Consider the following 20,666-nt stretch of genomic DNA (forward strand, 5'->3'; position numbering starts at 1 on the left):
TTCCATTTCGTAAAGGCTGACTTGTTTATGGGACTGGACAAAATACATACAGCAAAAATTTGCAGAAGGCAGATCTCTGTGAGTTTGTGGGCACCCTGGTCTACATAATAAGTTCCAGGCCAGGCAGAGTTACATCGTGAAGCCCTGTCTCAAAAAACAAAAATCAAACATACAAAAACATTGGGAGCCATGGAGAAATAATTCTATCCTTGATAATGGGTAGGGAAAACAATATAAGTAAGGGAAGTGATAACTTCAGGCAATAAACCAACATGCTGGATGCTTTCTTCTATAAAGTGCCTTGGTCATTTCTGGAAGTTTAAGTCTGCTTAAGTACATTCGGATGGTCACAAAATAGAGAAAGTTGCTACACTTGTTAGGAGACACGTGACTCGTTTTAAGTCCCTGAATAATATGAGCAGACATCCTGACCATGTATGAACAATCAAAATTTTCATTTTCATACTTTTTTGAATCAAAGGTTTATCTGTGATAGAAACAATCTCTTTGAATTCAGATGTACTTCTAAACAGAGACTACTCTCCGCCAGACAGAGAGACATCACCTTCGTACTACGGTCCTCGGCAGAGCCCGGCAGGAGTCTGTCTTGTTTGACAAAGGGATGAAGTGCCTAGTCCCTTGTGGCTTGACACTCCGAAGGCAGCAGGGCGAGCAGCCAGGGCTGTCTGACAAACAGCGGCTCGGCGGGATGGGGGCGGGACTGCAGGCGGAATCGCAACTTACGCTTTCCGGCCTCTTGGGGGCGGAGCTTATTAGCTTTGCTTCTGCAGGTGACGCGGTCCGGGGAAGAGCCTTAAGCGGGGTGTGTGTTGCCGGCCCGACCTAAAGCGTCAGGACCACGCCGGGCGCAAGCCCCGCCCAGCTATCATAGAGCACAAGGATAAAGTCAAAGTTGCCTACCCCGGAGGCCAGTGGACTCAGTCCCTGACACCAGCACCATGCCCATGACACTGGGTTACTGGGACATCCGTGGGGTGAGCGACCACCTGACGTGTGGGAAGGATCGCGGGGCAAGGATGAGGGAAGCGGTGACGGGGAGGGGGTCTAGGGGAATCCCTTTGCTTGTCTAGCTCAGAGTCTTGCACTCATGCTCTCACTTGGCGGAGGTGAAGTCACGTAGAAATCCCCCATTCCTGACCTATCTCTCCAGCTGGCTCATGCCATTCGCCTGCTCCTGGAATACACAGACTCAAGCTATGAGGAGAAGAGATACACCATGGGGGACGGTAATGAACTCTTCTGGTCAAACTTCTTCCTTGTTCCTGTCGATTAGTGCCTAGCAACCCGTTTCTAACCTCCACTACATTATCGGTGGACTTAGAATCTGCCTTTTCCAGAAACCTCCAGAGGGTGGGCTTGATCTTTCAATACGGAAGCCTGGAGGAGGAGGGGTGGGTCCCCCTACGCCTGCAGAAGTTAGATCACATTCCCCACATGCCTAAACCTCTGTAAGGCTTAGAGATCTAGGGCCACGGTCCCAAACATTCTTCATCCCTGGAATCATAGATTGTGAGACTGGGGGTGTGAGGCTGCAGATCCCTGGAAATAGGAGTGTTGGACACTAGGCTGATTTCTTTTTGTGTAATCTTGTCAACCACAGCTCCCGACTATGATAGAAGCCAATGGCTGAGTGAGAAATTCAAACTGGGCCTGGACTTTCCCAATGTAGGTGCAGGGAAGGGGAGGTGAGGGAGGGCATGGCGTTCCCACCTCATCTCCTCGCCTGGCTGAGGGGGGTTGGGATCAGTGCTTTTGCTCATCTGCTCCCATCCCTGGTGGCTGCACAGTGTTTCTGTGACGGGCTGTGTCCAGCTCTTCCATTCATTGTGCAGTGCGTTCATGGAGGGCTTCCCATGCTAGCCACACTGAGTGCCAGGCCCCATGGCCACATGTCTGTCTTAACTCAGGGAATTGAGTTTGGGACCTCATATCCCATCCGACTGTCCTTGCTTGCCCAAACAGCTGCCCTACTTAATTGATGGATCGAACAAGATCACCCAGAGCAACGCCATCCTGCGCTACATCGCCCGCAAGCACGGCCTGTGTGAGTGGGGCTGGCTGCAGGGTGGGGCATGGGGGACATCCTCCTTGGCTTCGCTGGGGTGGGATGCTGAGGGTGAGTGTGCTGTGTGCGTTGCAGGTGGAGAGACAGAGGAGGAGAGGATTCGTGTGGACATTTTGGAGAACCAGGCTATGGATGTCTCCAATCAGCTGGCCAGAGTCTGTTACAGCCCAGACTTTGTGAGTCTTACCCACCTTCCACACTGGGCTGGACCAGGCAGCATTTGGGTCAGGAGTCAGCTCTCGAAGATTCCCATCGGCACAGGTCTTATTTGCCTTTTGAATTTCTTAGCCACTTATCCTCCAGGATGTTTCCTGTGTTTTCACCAGCAGTCCCCATAATACTGAACTGTCAAATGAACACTCTTCCTTAGGCCCTACCTATGTTTGGGTGCAGTCCAGACTTCCCGGGGTGGACTTTAAGCTCCTAGAGAGTGAAGTCATGTCCGCCAGGTCGGTCACATCATTGCTGGTCATGAAATACATGTATACTCAAAGGGTTAGAAAAAGAAGTCCAAGATGAAGGACTGCCCCAGAGCCCTTTCCAACATCTCAAAGTGCTTTGTTCCACACCCACATGAGTCAGCATGATTTCTGTAGGTACTCAAGAGCAGCCTGAAGTACTTTCTCTCTCTTCTTTCCTTCAGTCTCGAATACTCCTCAGTTTATGGGGGAACTCAAGTATGTGTCATTCTTCTGGAACCTCTGGTGTGGACCTCTCACCTCCTCTGACTGCTTTTAGTTCTCACTTCTTTGATGTTGCCTGCCAAGTGCTCCAGGCACTCACAGATTTAGGTGTCAGGAATGATGATGCCTCATTGTGGATGGTGTTTTAGTCTTCTTCCACTTTCCATTGCATTTGAAGGGTGGGGTGAGCTACCATGGAGTCTAGTAAGGAAATGCTGATATGTTAAATCAAAGCCTGGACAGTGATTTGGTCACCATCTCAATGGAGATGGCTGCCCACCCCTGGCCATTTAGGACCATACATAGTACTGATGAACCCGGACACTGCCATGGTGACAGCTGTTTTCTGCTTCAGGAGAAACTGAAAGCAGAGTACTTGGAGCAGCTCCCTGGAATGATGAAGCTCTTCTCACAGTTCTTGGGGAAGCAGACATGGTTTGTTGGTGAAAAGGTAAAAGAGAAGAAGTTGGGGGTAATAATTCTTCCTAGGGGACAGAATTTCATGCCCCCTAATTCTTGGCCCTTTGCAGATTACTTTTGTGGATTTCCTTGCTTATGATATCCTGGACCTGCACCTTATATTCGAACCCAAGTGTCTGGATGCATTCCCAAACCTGAAAGACTTTGTGGCCCGCTTTGAGGTGATGCCCTGATCCCCCTCCATCTGGGCTGTCAGCTTTTCCCTGAGGTTTTCTTGGGCTTGGAGATGAAGTTCAGAATAAGTGGCTTTCTGCCAGAGTCTGTGCTCAACACCTTATGTCTATTACATACATTACATTACAGCGTTCCTCAAGGGTGGGCGGAATTCAGCCCCACTGCTCAGATAAGGAAATGTGAAACTGGAGAGGGTCACTTACCTACTCCAGGTCTGAGCACCAGCAGAGCTGTGTTGGGTCCGTTTACTTCTTGATCCTCAAGGCAGCAGTTAGTGGCTTCAGCCTGGGTTAGGAGGGCAGGTCCAAGGAGGATTCTGTGAAGTACCAGGATGTAGAGAGTAATTGTGCTGTGGATGCAGCCTGGGTTAGGAGGGCAGGTCCAAGGAGGATGCTGTGATGTAGCTGGAGTTTCTTTCACATCCCCCATGACTATGATGTACCAGGTTGTAACCAACACTTATACTTGATCTGCTGAATGCTTTGCTGAGACCTGTGTGGGGCCCCTGTTGGAGAATTCTACCCTGAAATGTGTGTCATAGGCTTTTCTCCCTCCTTTCATTTTTTCTTTTGAGTGTCCAATATACTTGTTGAATGTGAGATGTCACAATATACTTATTTTCACTTGTATTTCCTGATTTCTGTACGAGGCACATGTCATACCAGGGAAGAAAGGAAAAGGTGGTCCTTAGACCCATCTTGGGACCGACTGTATTGGATAGCATCTGGGATACCAGGCTGGGAGGTGTGTGTGGCACTACCCGGGTGCCAGGGAGCCCTCATTCACCAGAGACTACTTGTTTGATACCCACACCACCTAATTTATTAGAAATTTGGGGGTTGGAGACCTCAGTCCAATGGTGTTTCAGTCTGGAACTCATTTTTCTCTCCCGTTCCTTGTCTCAGCTAGTCCTCAGCATTTGGTTCAAACTGAGTGGCTTTGAGAAGGAAGAGGCTGGGGAGAGCTGAAGGCTGTAGCTTTAGGCTAAATGTGAACTTGGTCCCTTGGATACAAGCAGCTCTGGACTCTGTTGAACTCTTTAGAGATTTTCTGGGGGCTCGTTCTCCTGGTACAAGGCCAATAGCACATGTAACTGTCATTGAGGCTGCTCCCTGTGCCAAGACTGGAGACAGGATTGGTTGAAGCTCTGTACCAGGTGCAGGAGTTTGGTTTTCTCCTTAGGGAATGATTTGGGCGAGCCTGGCTTTTCTTTTCTGGTCTACCTGTATCTGTAAAGTTTGTCCTGGGCTTTGCCGAGACATTGGACGAGATAGGGGTCATCTGCCAATGTGTCCCTTTGTCCTGTGAAACCAGGCAATATGGAGTTCATGTATGCAAGAGGAGCATGTCTGTATAGATGGACTGGCAGGGTCTCTTAGCGAGACCAGGAAAGGAGTGCCAAGAGAGTATAGCCCTGGAGAGACGGAGGCCAGAGATGTGTGCCACTTACTAGCAGTGTGAGCAAGAGAAAGTTGACTGCCCTCTCCGGCCCAGAGCAAACCTACATTTTCTTTTTCTTTTCTGACTCTTAGGGACTGAAGAAGATCTCTGCCTACATGAAGAGTAGCCGCTTCCTCCGAACACCTCTGTATACAAGGGTGGCCACGTGGGGCAATAAGTAGGGCAGGAGGGAGAATGGGGAACCTGGGGCTCTGGGACAGTTGAACTTCCGGTAGCCCTGGCACTTCCTTCTTTCCATCTCCTTCCTGACCCCAGAATGTCACAGGTCCTCTTTCCTTTCACCCAGTCCCTGCCCTTTCAAGCCCAGGCTCCTAGGTTTCCTTCAGCCAAGTGTCCTTTTAGCGTGGTGACTGTCCCACTTGACAGTCTTGCCTGTCAGTTGCTGTGACATCGAGAAAAGTGGGGACTCTCAGAGCCTGGGCTCCCCGTGCCTGCCAGGAGTCTAGGGATGCCTGATGCATGAGGTCACTGCCCGGCCATGTCAGGTACCTACTGTGAGGTCTGAACCACACTGGCCCTGGCTGCTGCACTGCCGGTTTTCAGGTTTTCACTGCTACCTCCAAAGACTCCCTTGAGAGCTGGCAGAGTTCACAGGGATTCTGGTTGGATAAGTAGGGGTTTGAGACTTCCTGACCCTGTCTGATAGCCTCATAGCAGGCAGTTGCAGGAGGCTCTGCAGAGCTCAGAGAGCCTTTTGGAACTTGGGATCTCCTGTACTCTAGCATTACTAAGGCTTATCACGCAGGTCTCGGATGAGGACCCAGGCTGGGGGAGAGTCCCCAGCGGGAAGCCAGAATCCTCTCTGCCTCCCTTTAGTATGGCTGCATTACATCTATGTGTCTCCAGGATCCTGCCTCTTCCATCTCTGATGCCTTTGGAGTATCCTGTTCTGGTCACCAGAGATGGGGACCAACTTGGTTAATTCCTTCTCTCTGTGAGGCCCTGTTAAATAAATTTCTTCATGCTTTCATAGTTACAGGTGTCTTTTCCTATCACTTATACCAGCAGTACTTTGGATAGGTATAGAATTGTAGGGTGAGCTTTGGGTTTAGAAGCTCCTCTGCTTCAGAAATGGAGTGTTTCTTGTAAGAAGAGTCTTGTCGCTCTGGCTAGGATTCTTTTGCACATGCTCTATTTTGATACTTCAGATGGCCACCTTTGTCTTGAGATCTCCAAGTCAAGGCCTTTGTAGGGAACTGTACCCAGCCTGGTGCTTCTTCACGCCCTTTCCCAGCATAGGCCTCTCCCACTCAGATTTAAAATAAAGTTGCTCTGGGCTGTCAGGCTGCCCCCAAGAGGCGTTGAAGAAAAGCCACACCAGTTGTGAGCAACCCTCTTTTTGAGTTGTGGGTCAGGGTTGTCCGAGAGACTAGTTACAGGCTATAACACCAGTGTTTGTTGCCCCTCTAAGAAGTGGGAGTTAAACCCTGGCTGCTGAAGACACCATGCGCTTCAGACACAGGGAACCCTCTTCTCTGAGGACTAACTTTCATGGTGCCATAAGGAGCCATGCAAGCTTTCAAAGGAGGGAGGCAACCAGTAGTCCTCAGCTATGATGCCTGTGGACCACTGCAATGACCAGCATGTTGCAATAACCCTTGGGGTGCAGTAATGGCATGTGTGCCTTCATGGTAACCAACAACTCTATGATTGGGCTTAAGGCCTGTTCAACAAAAGGAAAAACATGCCTGAAACAGGAAATCTGTTGCCCAGGGCTAGTGAAGTTGTGGAGAACCTACCACTGCCGCCTTACTAAACCAGCACGATCCCTAGTTATACTCTAAATGTTTGTCCTTATAACTACAGAGAAGTGTAGTTTTCACTCCTCATCAAGAAACTTCTCTTTGCAATAGATGGAGAGCACTGCAGAAAACCATAACCAATCAAAACACAGAGAGCCCAATCCCACTGATGCCATCTACAGGTCAACTCCTACACGGATGGCTCAGAGATCACTGCAGAAGAGGGGGTGGGAAGGTTAAGAGCCAGAGGACCAGGGAGTCTGCTGTGAGGCTGTGTCTCCTAGGAACATCAGAAGCTACACCTGTGACATCCCACCAGCGTGGTTGCCTAGATATAAACTGAACAGGGACAACACCAACAGACATGCTAGAGTGGGCAGTGAGAAAGCTCATGAGGACTAAACCCTAGAAAAGAACTTCGGGCAGCTGAGGAACGCTGAGCTGGGAGAAACAGTCTTTCCCAGGGAAGAGCGTTCTAACTGGTCATCCAATACCAAATGGTCAGCCTATTTGGGGTTTGACAGCCTCTTATGCAAGAAACATAGACTGAGCATTTAGAATATATATTCATGTACTTAGAATATATACATACACACAAACACACACATGTGCAGCATTAATGAAAAAAGAAGCCATGGAATTTGAAAGAGGGAGGGGCATATGAAAGGGCTTGGAGGGAGGAAAGGGAAAGGAGAAATGATGTAATTATATTATCTGAAAAGATAAAAGAAATAATTAAAAATGGAAACAAAACTCCTTTCAACACTTTTTCATAAATCTTCCCTGTCTTTTGGAAGAAACAGCATTTGAACCCAAGGGCTGGCATATCTGGAGGGCACATGTCTGGCAGGAGTGGACCTATAAAATACGGTCTCAAAGATGGGTGGGATCAAAGAGGTGCCCTAAGAAGTGGAACCAAGCCTTGGGGCCTATGTGTAAGGTTTGGTGGATGCCTGGATTGATGGAGAGTGCTGATCCTGGGGAGGATGAGGCAGTTATTTAAGTAGAACCATCTGTTTTTGTCTGTGTGGCCCCTTTTTCCAGGAGTTACTCCCTCTCCTCTGGATGGTAACAGGGATGATAAGAGGCTGTCAAGCCCCAAATATGTCCTGTAGATCCTGTGGAGCTAGAGGCCAGTCCCCAGGCTACTGAGTCAGTCCTGGTATTGCCTATGGTCACTGGGTCCTTGAAGGATTAATGTTCCCAGTAATGGATTATGCTACCTCTGAAGGGAGCTGGAGGACCGCCAAGAGCTTGGCTATAAGGGGTCCATTGACAATGGGAGTGTCCTTGGCAAAGAGGAAGTTCCTTTCCTTCCAAAGGGCAGAATGAGTATGGGCTATTAAAAAGGCACATTTCGAGTTCATGTAGATGTGAGCCTATTGACTCCTAGTTATTTGGAGAGCTCTAACTCTAGTCAAGCTGATTAATTCAGCCTTTTGAGAAGAGATCTCCACTGGTAAGTGGGTTGCTTCAGCTGTTTTAGTGGAAGTGGCTACCACATAAGCTTCCGGGTGGTTTCCTGATATGTCTATAAGAGAGCTTCCATCAGCAAAGAGGGTGAGTTGGGGGTCTGTGAGGAGTTGGTCTAGGAGATCAGGGCAGGGTGAGCATAAGGCCTGTGCAGCCTCTGGGCAGGAGTGAGAGGGGATCTCAGAGGAGGAAGGGACAGGGAGGAGGGTTGCAGAGACCTGTGAGGCATTTAGGAAGAAGATGGGAGTCAGAAGAGAGTGTGGGGGCCAAGGAGAGGGTGTCCCCTAAGCTGAGATATCATGGCCAACTAAAGGTAATGGACAAATGGGTATGACTAGAAAGGAGTATGAGAAGACTCATCCTACAAGAATGCAGGAGAAAGACAGGGTCATAGGCAGAAAGGAGGGAGTCTCATTCACCCCATGACAGAAACTGGTAAGGGACCTGTGGACCCCAAGCGAGAGGTCAAGACAGAAAAGGTATCCCCTGTGTCCACCAGAAGGTGATGAACTTACCTGCTACCTGGAATGTGACCATGCGCTCAGTGAGGGTTATGGGAATCTCCAAGACTGGGTGCTGTCAGTCCTCCACCAAGCTGAGGAGCTCAAAGGCTGGAAGAGTCTCAGATGCCTGTGGTAGTGGTGCTAGACCTCTGTAGCATGGCATAGAGGACCAGACCACATGGGGGCATTCTGATTTCCAGTGACCAGGCTGCCGACAGACAGGGCATGGCCCTGTTGGCCGCTGAGGGTTGGGGCAGCATCAGGGCCAGTGGCCTTCCTCACTGCATTTGAAGCAGACTCCTGGTGGAGTTGACTTAACTGGACCCCATGGGATGGAGCCTTGTGGACTTTCTCTGTTCCCTCTCCTGGGGTGCCCATGGCCTCAGGCCAGCTGCTGAGGTGTGAGCTTGGAGCATAGTCTTCTGTTACAACGAGTCTGCTGGGAAGCCTCAGCTGCATCTCAGGTATTAAAAACCTTAAAAGCCATTTCCACTAATTCCTTTATGGGGATTTGGGGACCATCCTCAGCCCTTTTCAGTTTCTTTCTAATGTCTGATGATGACTGAGAAATGAAAACGGGTAGCTAGGACCTTGGCTCCTGCTAGGGAGGCTGAATCAAGGCGGGTATAGCAGTGAGGTAGGATCCTAGTATGGTAGGGTGGGAGAGCAGACAGAAATAACAGGGAGACCGGATCTGTTGCGGGTGGAGCAGGCAGGTAGGATGCCGGCATGGCCAGACCAAACGCCAGGAGAACCTAGTGCGTCTTTGGCAACAATGACAAGATAAAAAAGGTGAAGTGGTACCTTCTGGCGGGGCCTGCCAAGGTTGCCACCAAGAGAACACGTCATGACAACAGAGTTAGTGCAAGGGTGAATTAGGGAATGGGGAGAGTGAGGGAGTGGAGGCATGAGAGAGGCAGACAGACAGACAAACCGAGGGAATGGGGAAGAGACAAGAGGAAGAAGAGAGGTGGGGGAGGGGTGCCAGTGACTCGGGCAGCCCCGTCGGAGTGCAGGGTTCAGGGTTAGTCCCCTGGTGAAAAGATCTCTGAATCCACCCACAAACCCAGTCAACAAAACCTGGGCTGCTGAGCACTGGCTACAAAGGGAGCAACGGAAGTGCAGAACTCAAAAACCCTAGATAAGGGACTCAAACCATTTGTTTTGGGCATGTGATGTGAGACAGCCCCAATTTGGCTACATTTTGCAGCAGGCACCCCAGGGGGTGTTTAGACCCGGTGTTGCCCATTTCCAAGCCTGTGCCAGAGACTGAAGACTAAGGCGAGGTGTCCCCTCGCGATAACCTGGGGTTGAGTGGTGGGGATGGGGGTAGACTTTGGGAAGGACGACTCCTAACACAGAGGTCCCCTGGAACAGAGACTGTCTCTGCTCCAGAAATGGATTAGGCCTGCTGCTGCCGCCACTTGGCAGTGTGGGGTCCTTGACCCAAAAGAAGTCCTGACCCGGAAAAGGTACCCAGTACCTCTTTAGGTGCTGGCTGGGAAATGAGTGACTTATCCCAAGTCCAAAGTGGCTCACCTCTGGCAGAGAGAAAGGGAAAGGGAGAGGAGTCATCCCCCACATGGCCGGAGGACCCAGTCCACCTGGTGGGAAGGCTCAACTCCTCCTGGGGTTTCGGCGTCAAGATAATAGGTTTTCTGTAGCTCCATATAGGTTTCTCTGCCAATGCAGTAAGCCAGATCAGACCAAAACATAAAAGTAAAAGAACAACTCCCCGGGTGAATACTCCAGTTCCAGGGGTCAAGGTGGAAGAAGTAACACACCCAAACTACAGAAGGGAGCTTACATACCCTGTCTTCCACAAGCTGGATTTGTGCCCAAGCCTGGTCAAAGCTGAGCACCTTAGGTGGGAACTTGAGCTCCAGCAACTTCAGGGCAGGAGCTGCCACAGCCGCCAAGAATGCCCAACTAGGCTTGTAGGCTTTTCTTTCTTGAAGATTCTCTGAGAGGGTGGGGAAGAGGGGAGGCTTTCTGAATCATGCAGGGTGAGTTGGAGGTTCCAACCAAACAGGCTTACAGCATTGCCCTCCATCGGTCTCTTCAGCTTGACTGAGTTATGCCACTGACTCCCATGCTTCCTTGAATTGTAGAGATTCTGAAACTTCCATAATTTTTTTCATCCAGTTCCAATCATAAGTTACTCATATGTAATGCATTGATATCTGTTTGTTTTGTTTCTGTGGAGAACCTTGATTATATTTAGCAAACACAAAAATTAATTACAACTATGATAAAATAAGTCCATAAAGAAATAAAACACAAGACACAGCGTTTCCATTTCTTGTTGTTGTTGTGTTTTTTTCTATTTGGAACAGATTTGGAGGTTTAGAGGTGAGTTATCTTTTTCTGTCCAGGTAAGTCTCTCAGTTCATTAACAGTACTTCTTGGGGGAGCCCACAGGGAAACCATCTGTCTGCCTGCACATCGTGCCCAGCTCATTGGTAAGAGAGTGTCTGAGAGACTGACAAATGGGGGTGGGCATTAGAAAGGGGCGGCTGTGATGGGGACCCCATCATTGCTGGGCTGATGGTAGCCATCATGTACTAACATATTTAATTTGTGGCCTCCCTGTGTGGCATGGGTTTATTTTTTTCTTTTTCTTTTCAGGGTTTATTTATTTGTATTTTATGTATATGAGTGTTTCTGTTTGCATGTCTTACGTGTAAACATGAGTGCAGAAGTCTGCAGAGGCCAGGAGCGGGCATCAGATCCTCTGACACTGCCGTTATAGGCAGGAGTAAACCGCCTGGTATGAGTGCTGGGATGGTCATTCCAGTCACATTTTTTTTTTTTTTTGGTTTTACGAGACAGGGTTTCTCTGCATTGTTTTGGAGGCTATCGGTCCAGCCCGGCCTCGAACTCACAGAGATCCGCCTACCTCTGCCTTCTGAGGGCTGGGATTAAAGGCGTGTGCCACCACCGCCCCGCCCCAGTCACATATTCTTAAACAGTGAGCCATCTCTCCAACTATTGGCCCATCTTTTAAAACAGATTTATAATTTTTAACACACACACAAACATAAAATAATATGCATGCATAGGATACCATGTGGTGTTTTGTTAATTTAAATATTGAGTAATGTTTAAACCAGGCTAAGCATATCTATCCCTTAAGCGTGCATCACTTCTTTGCAGTGGAAACACTGAAAGTCCTTTCTTCCAGCTATTTGGATAGAGACGCTGAATCGCCATTGTCTATAGTCACCCACTGTGCAATAGCACATTAGAATGTCTTCTTTCTAACTGCAACTTAGGGCCCACTGAGTAACCTCTCTCTATCGTTTCTTCTGTCCTCAGCTTTGGGTGACTCCCATTCCTCTGAACCGTCTCCTCCTGTCTCCTCTGCCCACTCATGTTCCCCCTTTTCCTAATCCTCTTCCTCTTTTGATGCACGTGGCCATGCATCTCCCTCCGTCTGCCTTCTGCACGCTGGGATCACAGGCATGCAGTATACTGTCCAGCCGTATTCTCACCTTTATGAGATGAGCAGTTTTAGCTCTGCCTGAGATCAGGTGGGGCTCATCTCTCTGTGCCTGGCATATGCCACTTAGCTTAATGATCTCTAATTGCATCCATGTGTAACATATTGCAAGATTTCATTTAGAAAAGTTTTTATTATAATTACTAATGCATATTATATGAATTAATGGTTTCACTGTGGCATTTCCACATATGCATATATTGTACTTTGATAATTTATACTTTCCTTATAACTTACTGTCCTTTCTGTAGCCTTCCTTTGTAGCATGAATTCTAATTTGTTTAAATAGTTAAAGCCCAGAGTTAGATATCAGGGTAAAAACTGAAAGATCTGAGAAGTAAAGGAACCAGTCAGCAGAGAGACTTCTTACCTCTATCAAATCCTCAAACAGAATCCTCAGACTGAATGGGCCTAAGACCTGTCTCCACCTATCTTACATTCCTGTCTCCACCTCCCTAGTGCTGGGGTCAAAGGCATGTGCCTCCCAAGTGCTGGGATGAGAGGTGTGAGCCACCATCACCTGATCTCTTCAGGCAAGCTTTGTTAGAGCAAAAACACAATATTACATTTCCTTCCTCCCTAAGTTCCCTTCCCAATCCATTTTCCTCGTCTACTTTGTAGTAATCCTTTTTGTTTACTGTGTAAAGTTTACTGTACAGTTGTTGGAAGGTAGCAGAAAGGATAGTAACAAATTCCAAACTCAATCGAAAAGCTCTGGCCACTATGGTCTGTCCACCAGCAGATGGACACAGAGAAAGGATGATGGCCTCTGAGGTGCTGATGGCTGCTGCCTCCCATGCCTGGGCCAATGACTAAGATGAGTAAAAGCTGTTTCATGATGCTCTGAGTGGCAGTGTCTCAGTTCCATCTTGTGTGGTGGTCTTGCTGTCCATCCTCTGATGTCCTCAAACACCTGGGAGGCAAGGAGGAGTGGTCAGGTAGCCTTCAACAACACAGGCTTCTGGAAGCTTCTCTTCTGCAGCAGCCTCAGAAGGGAGGAAAGGCTGGTCCACAGGAGGACGTGACTGGGGTGGATGGGATACTTGCAAAACTAGGTCAGAGTAAAACCCTTCAAGGCAGAGCCTTCCATAAGCCTCTGAGGCTACTGCTTGGTCTGGCTGGGGGCAGTTGTGAGCCTGGTGTCGCAGCCAGGGGACCAAGAGGCCGTGAGAAGGAAGATGTGTTCAAAAGCACCCGGGTTTGGTCAGGACAGAAGTGGACTTTCCAAACACAGGGACAGCTTTCGGCACCCTCTCCCTGAAGTCTCAATGATCAGGGCATGGGCAGCCCATGATCACTTTCAAATACGGGGTACCTGTTTCCTTATGGGGGAGAAAACATGCACTATTCCTCTATCTGAGTCTGCCTTATTTCACTTAATACTTCTCCCCAATTCCACTTACTTTTCTGCAATGACAGTTTTGTCCTTTACGGATGACACTCCACAGTATTTTATTTAGCCTTTCATCCATTGCAGTGAACCTAGACTGAGCCCATAGTTTGGCTGCTATAACTAGTTTCAGTCAACACGGGTGTGCCATGATGAAGCAGGATTACATGACAGTCCTCATTTTTGGTTTTCTGAGGACCTTCCATACAGTTTTCATAGAGCTGTGCTAATTTGCACAGCTACCAACAGTATGGGACTATAGTTCCTCCACATCCTTGGCAACCATTTGTTGTTTAATTTTCAACTGCACTCTGACAGAGTTGAAGTAGAACCTCAATGTAGCTTTCATTTGCTTTTTCTTGATGACTAAAATTGTCAAACATTTGAAAAACACATTTATGGCTTACTTGCAGCATTTCTTTCATAGCATTTGCTCATTCATTATTTATTTATTTTATTGTTATGGGTCTTATTTTTATCCTTCTTTTAACAGGATTCCACTATATAGCCCGGACTGGAGTCAAGTGTGGGATCCTCATGCCTTTCCCCCCACGTATTGGGATTACAGACATGTGTTGTCGTGCTTGGCTGGGGTTTTATATCTTTTCATATTCTGGGGTTGGCAAGTGTCTTCTCCCTCTACCAAGAGTTTTCCTAGCTGTGTAGCAACTTTCTTTTTGAAGGACTCTCGCTTGCCAAGTCTTGCTTTTATTTTCAGAGCTATTGAACTCATACATTAAAGCCTTTAGTTTATTTGGAATTTATTTTCATACAGGATGAAAGACAAGGATCTCATTTCTATCTTTTGCATGTGACTATCCAGTTTCCCTAGAATTCTTGGTTGGAGATTTTTCTCTTTTTTATGGCCACACAGTATTCCATGGTACACATGTACCACATTTTCTGTATCTATCTGTCAGTTGAGGTTATTAGATGGCATCCATGTCTTGACTATGGTAATGTGCATACTCCTTTCATAAGAATTTCATTTCCTGTGGCTGTATACCCAGTATTGGCTGGTGCACATGGTAATGAAGGGAACCAGCAAAAGCACCTTGTCCTAAATACAGCCATTTTACTTCAGACTTCATTTTACCTGTAGGATGAAACAAAGTCCAAGTTCCCATGGGATTCCTAGGGGGACTAACCAGAAGCTAAACAACTTCCTCTCTAAGCAACAATCCCCAAAACATAATGCCTGTCTCTAACAGCAAAACGTAATGACAAAAAGTACAAATGAGTCTAACTGGTTGAATGTTGTGGGATATTTGTACACTGTGTGAAGATGTGTCACTGTGATTGGTTTAATAAAGAGCTGGATGGCCAATAGCTAGGCAGGAAGAAGTTAGGCGCAACTTCCAGGGACAGAGAGGACTCTGGGAAAAAGAAAGACAGAGTCATCAGCCAGCCAGAGAGGAAACAGGAGGTGCAAGGTGAAAGAGAGGTAACCCCATGTGGCAGAAGATAGATTAATGTAAATGGGTTAATTTACCTTATAAGAGCTAGTGGGACAAACCTAAGCTAAGGCTGAGTTTTTGTACTTAGTAAGGAGTCTCTGTGCTATTATTTGGGGACTGGCAGTAGAAAAGAAAGTCGGACTACAGTTGGACATTCTGTGTCAACTGACAAAGGCGGAACACATAGGGAAATCCCCTAGTCCCTGAATCGGACTGGTGAAGAGTGTAACTGTGACTTGACACAGGTTTATGATTTTGTGCTTAAAACCCTGCTTCCGCCCCTGTTTGGGGCTGCCAGGAGAAACAATGCTCCAAGTCTTTTCCTTGTCCTGCAGCTCTGATCGACCAGCAACTCTACTTATGTGGTGATTTATTAAAATCTTTGGAACTCACAAGTGTTGTCTCTCTCCTTCCTCATGGCACACAATGAACGGGGTGTTACATTAGCTCTATTTTGTTTTCGGTTTTGTGAAATAGGGTTTCTCTGTGGAACAGTTCTTGTTTTCCTGGAACTCACTTTGTAGACCAGGGTGGCCTTTAACTCACTGAAATCCACCTGCCTCTGCCTCCCGAGTGCTGGGATTAAAGGTGTGCACCACCATCACCAGGCATAGTAGCTCTTCTTCTGATATTTAGAGAAACACTGGATTGTGATAATTTACACTCTTGTCTGCAGTATCCAAGAGTTCTCTTCTGTTCATGTTCTCACCTGCCCAGATACCTTTGTTCTGTTTGATAATACAAATTCTTACTGGGAAAGGTGTGTCTTGTTTGGTTTTGCTTTACATCTTCCTGGTACTCAGGGATCCTGAATATTTCTCACGCATCTACACGTTGTGTGTGTGTGTGTGTGTGTGTGTGTGTGTGTGTGTGTGTGTGTGGCTCTGAGTTGCCCAGCTTAGCAGAGCCCTGCGTGCCATCTGGTATCTATGAAACGTTATACAGGACAGCGAGCACTAATCTCTCTGCTTGAGGCAACTGTTTCATTCTGGTTCAGCTATCCAGAGCTACCCAGGGCCAAGGCAGGGAGTTAATGGTGAAATATGAGCAATGCCAGGAAGATAATGAACAGTGTTGCACTTTGACTGTCAAGACTGTCTCCAACTGTACTGCCATCTCCCTGTGGACACAGCTGACTAGGGAGGCTCCGGCAGTCCAGTCTAGGCAGCTAGCCAGTCCAGCCCTGCCATTGGCTTCTGAGTGTCTTCGATTGTTCAGGGACAATCCACAATGTGGCTGGGTTGAATTTTACTTCTCCCTGCTGGTGGGTCCCTGGATCTTACTCCTGTCCGTCCTCTTCTTGGAATGTGTGGAGTTGGAGAAGGGTAGGGCAGTGCTCCAACTGGAAACTGCAGCCAGTCCTGTGTCCCTCTGCCAAGAGATCAATCAGAAGGCTGGTAAAAGAAAAGGCCCTGGTCCACCTGCTGGAGACTCATACCAAATCCATGGAGCTGGGTTACTGGGACATATGGGGATGAGTGAGGGGCTGTAGGAGAGTGGGAAATACCTAGGAATGGATCCTAAAACATAGATTTAGTTCAGAAGTTGTTGGAAAGCCTTGCCTGCCAGTTTAAAGACTAGAGATGGTTCCTGTGTGACCTGTGTGTGATGTGTGTAGAGAGAGGTGGTTGTTAGAGTAAGGTGGAGGCTGGGTTTCACCATCTCTGACGTGACTGGGTCATGTCTCACAGCTGGCTCACACTGTCCTCCTGCTTCTGGGATGCACAGACAAGCTATAAGGAGAAGAGATACACCACGAGAATAGTGATTATAGCCTATCTGTCAGACTTTTCCCAATTTCTACCCATCAATGCCCAACAAACCATGCCTGGCCCCTGTTGGGCTCTGCAGGCCTCCTCTAGGTGGAATTAGAAGGTGCCCTTCCAGAAAATCTCTTTGAGATTGGTCTTCTAGTGTAGGGCAATGGAAAAGAAGGGTTGGGTTCCCTTATAGTCGGACCACATTCCACATTAGAGGGTGCTTAAGCCTGTATAAGCCTTAGTGAAGTAGGACCACAGGCTATTATGGAATATTTGTTTAACTATGCAAAGATGTTTTGCATTTGTTTAATTATGTAAAGATGTGTTGCTGTTTTACCTTGTCTGCCTGAGGCACCTGATTGGTCTAATAAAAAGCTGAGCAGCCAATAACAAGGGAAGAGGTATAGGCAGGACTTCCGGACAGGGAGAGTAAGTAGAAGGAGAAATTTAGGCTCAAGAGAGAAAAGAAGAAAGAAAAAGACACACCAGGGAAATGCCAGGGGCCAGCCAGACAAGAGAAAGCAGGAACGTAGGACAGAATGAGAGAAAGGCAAAAGGCCCTGATACAAAACGCAGGCGAATTAAAAACAGGTTAAATTAAATTAAAGAGCTAGTGTAGCAAGTCAAAGCTAAGGCCAAGAGTTGCTGTGTCTTTATAGGGAGCTGGTTGGAAACCCTGACTCCAGCAGTCCTTGGAAGCACTCTCTCTTCATACCTGCAGCCTTGGAATGTGAAACAGCTTGAGGCTGCTGGATACTGCTTCAGGGATTCTTGTCCTTGGTTTTTTTTGGGAGGGCCCTGGAAAAGGGAGTGAACCCAGGGGATCTTTACATCTTTTTGTCTGCCACAATGCCTGACTATGACCAAAGCCAGTGACTGGATTGAAAATTCAAGCTGGGCCTGGATTTTCCCAACATAGGTATGGGGAAGGGGAGGTTTGGGGAAGGCATGGCGTCCTCAGCTGGGCGAGGGGTTTGGGATCAGAGCTTCAGCTCTCCTGATCCCATTCCTGGTGGCTGCACAGTGTTGATGGGCTGTGTCCCAGCTCCACATGTCTTCTGTCCTAACACTTCCATTCGGGGTGCACTGTGCTGTTGGAGGGTTTCCTATGTCAGCCACTCTGAGTGTGGTCACAGGTCTGTCTTAACACAGGGAAGGAATTCAGGAGCCTCATAGCCTATCTGAATGCACCATCTTGTAACTGATGGGTCACAAGATCACCCAGAGCAACGCCATCCTGCGCTACATCGCCCGCAAGCACGACCTATGTGAGTGGGGCTGGCTGCAGGGTGGGGCATGGGAGACATCCTCCTTGACTTGGCTGGGAAGGGATGCTGAGGGTGAGTGTGCTGTGTGCGCTGCAGGTGGGGAGACAGAGGAGGAGAGGATTCAGGTGGATATTCTGGAGAACCAGGCTATGGACACTCGCATGCAGTTGGCCATGGTTTGCTACAGCCCTGACTTTGTGAGTCCCACCACCGCTGAGCTGGACCTCACCCTGTACTCTTGTCCCTAGAATCCACTAAGGCCCAGTTTGCTACTGGAGTCTCTTGGTGCTACTCATTGCACAGTGTTTGAAACTGAGACAGGGTAACCCTGGCACCCAGTGTGCCAAATGGAAATTCCCAGTCATGCCTCCTAAGTCTTAAGATCCAGTCCAGACTTCACAGTGGAACTCCAGCCCTGATAGTATAGACAGAGTTCAGAATGCTCCAGTTCCAACTGCTGGTTCTGTCCCGAGCCGTGTCACCTGCAGTGTCTTAAAGCAATGCCACATCTGCCACACACACCCTCACACGTGAGGAGAAGAAACTGGGCTGGGGGACACTGTCCTCCCAAAAGGCTTCCCAGAGCTGTGTCCCTGATCCCACAGAGATAAGCAGGTGTTCCCAAAAGCAGTTCAGTTGCTGAAGGCCTTTGATCCTCTTCCTGCTTCCCTTGTGCTCTCAAATTCATCTCATCTCTTTGGAAACTGTACCAAAGTCCTCAGCCTCACCCCCAGAAGGTAGAACACTGTTCTCTGGGTGTTTGCTTGTTTGCTGCTGCCTCATGTGAGTTCAGAGTTCACAGCCACGTGCCCACAGCTGTCTTGGGTCTGATGCACAGTGTTGGTAGAGACAAGGGGACAGAGTTGAATCCTGTTGTGTTGTTACCTAACAGCAGTCTAATCATGGTGATGTTCTAACTAAATGCCTGGACTCCAGTAGGCTCAGGTTTGGCGAATGTGGTGCTGGCAGGCTTTGACCTTTCCATCCCTCTCCCTTGTAGACTAAAGCTAGCCATCAAGGTCTATTCCTTTATTTGGATATTTTCTTGGGTCAGATCCCTTCTTGAGGCTGACTATCAATGTCCAACAATTAAAAGCCCCCTCTCTTCACCTAGTTAACATGGCCAATCAAAATATACCACCACACACTAGCCCATTCTAACGCAGTCCTCCAATTTTCCTCTCCTTGGAAACCTGCAGGGTCATCTGCTGCTGTTTCTGCCTGAGTCAGAGAGCGGCCACTCTAACTTTTCTTCCCCACTTAACAAAGGATCTCTCTGTGAAAATGGGTGTTTGGGCCTGGTTCGTGCCTAATCCGGGATCTGGGAGGAATCCCCCATGGTGCAGGGTCCCCTTTAGCCACTCTGAGATACAAGTCTGAGGATGGTTACATCGCGCTGCAGGGGAAACAGAGGCCAGAGTACTTAGAGGGCATTCTTGAGAAGATGAAGCTGTCCCGTGAGTTCTTCCGGTTCACCCCTGGTTTGCAGGGGACGAGGTATGGGTGAGGGAGGGAGGCTGCTGAGGAGCCCTTTCCAGGTCACCAGTTTTCAGTGCCTGCATCCTCAACTTCTTGCAGAGGCCCTATGTGGATTTCCTCACTTATAATGCCTTTGACCAGCACTGTGTATCTGAGAGCCTGGATATGTTCCCAAACCTGGAGAACTTCACTCCCATTTTGAAGGGATCTCCCTCCTCCTTCTTTTTGGATAGTCTTCCCCTTTCCCCTTCCCACAATGCCTTGGGGATGGAGAATAATTGGCATTTATTGAAGGCTGGGCCTGAGTTCAAGTCTTACATCTACTGAATGAAGTTTGTCACTACAGCACCCTATATAGGGGAAGAATTACTAGTGTGATTGGACAGATATGGAGAGTGAATACAGCCTTGAGTGGTGCTGGTTCCTGCAGCATATAACAATCCCTACACTCTGTTTCTTCTATATCCCTGATTTATGTCAAAGGGAAAAGCCATGGGTCAGGGAGTGTAGAAGCAGCCAGCGTCAGGAGGGCAAGGTACTTTCCCAGCTAGTTCTCATCACAGATCCAGGCTGCTCACCCTGGAGATCATGTGAGCAATCTGTATCGTACTGTAAAACTGGCTGTGCAGTGCAGGGGGAGAGTGTGGGAGGCTGTACTTCAAGGCCAGCCAGGCCTGCCCTCTTGGGTACAGGCAGCCCAGGAACACTGACTTATCCATAGCTTATCTAGGCACTCAACTGGAAAGATGGCACACAGCAATTGTCTTTCTGTAAGGTCTCCACTAGCAGGGCTGGGAAATCTAGGATGGACACACTGAGTGTGCATCCATCTACCAGGCTTCGAAGTTTAGATTTTCTGCTTCAGGAGAGTGATCAAGGCTGTGCCTTATCTCCTTGCTGGTTTCCCTATCCCTGTCCTCATTTAGTGAGTATTTACTGAGGTACTAGGTGAGATGTTTGCTCCCTTCCAAAGTACACTGGCACGGTAGCGGTCCCTTTGCTCTGTTGGGTCTCTCCTCCATGTGGAAATGCAGGCAAGAAGGAGCCTGCTGATGAAAAAGCAAAAATGACAAGCAATTTCTTGCTTGGAGAGTGAACTAAGAGATCCAGAATGAAAGATGCAGAGCCCCTCCCTGTGTAGACAAGGGCATAGACTCTTGCCTTTCTAGCTGTGTGAGCAAGAGGGAAACATTTTGTCTCTGTGTGCT

The 20,666-nt window shown here is 48.2% G+C and overlaps 1 protein-coding gene, 1 non-coding gene and 1 pseudogene across 3 annotated transcripts; 2 read left to right on the plus strand and 1 right to left on the minus strand.

Annotated features, from left to right (window-relative positions):
• The first annotated feature begins 791 nt into the window (after window positions 1–791).
• Window positions 792–5,856, plus strand: Gstm4 (glutathione S-transferase mu 4). Of its 2 annotated transcripts, none has more exons than XR_005879356.1 (8): window positions 792–995; window positions 1,172–1,247; window positions 1,622–1,686; window positions 1,984–2,065; window positions 2,162–2,347; window positions 3,125–3,220; window positions 3,300–3,410; window positions 4,956–4,987. XR_005879356.1 is itself a non-coding variant. In XM_005076624.4 (8 exons), exons 1-8 carry the CDS (start codon window positions 960–962, stop codon window positions 5,043–5,045), a joined length of 657 nt encoding a protein of 218 aa, XP_005076681.1. In that variant the 5' UTR covers window positions 792–959; the 3' UTR covers window positions 5,046–5,856. The 2 variants fall into 2 exon arrangements, 1 of the variants encoding a protein (XP_005076681.1); XM_005076624.4 differs by having other exon boundaries at window positions 2,162–2,262; window positions 4,956–5,856.
• Window positions 5,857–13,285: 7,429 nt separating this feature from the next.
• On the minus strand, window positions 13,286–13,416 carry LOC121142493. Its single transcript, XR_005879538.1, has one exon. It is a non-coding gene; the product is annotated as a small nucleolar RNA SNORA71 (small nucleolar RNA).
• A 3,790-nt stretch (window positions 13,417–17,206) lies between these two features.
• LOC101825490 lies at window positions 17,207–19,647 on the plus strand (annotated as a pseudogene).
• Window positions 19,648–20,666: the final 1,019 nt, after the last annotated feature.

Source organism: Mesocricetus auratus, unplaced genomic scaffold (genome assembly GCF_017639785.1).
Source record: "Mesocricetus auratus isolate SY011 unplaced genomic scaffold, BCM_Maur_2.0 Super-Scaffold_100009, whole genome shotgun sequence".
NCBI lineage: Eukaryota > Metazoa > Chordata > Mammalia > Rodentia > Cricetidae > Mesocricetus > Mesocricetus auratus.

What these genes read in the sequence shown, in the direction of transcription:
- Gstm4 (XM_005076624.4), top strand. Translation starts at nt 960, where the DNA reads ATGCCCATGACACTGGGTTACTGGGACATCCGTGGG. An exon ending in GTTACTGGGACATCCGTGGG is followed by an intron (nt 996 to 1,171) that starts GTGAGCGACCAC and finishes CTATCTCTCCAG; the next exon opens with CTGGCTCATGCCATTCGCCT. An exon ending in ACTTTGTGGCCCGCTTTGAG is followed by an intron (nt 3,411 to 4,955) that starts GTGATGCCCTGA and finishes TCTGACTCTTAG; the next exon opens with GGACTGAAGAAGATCTCTGC.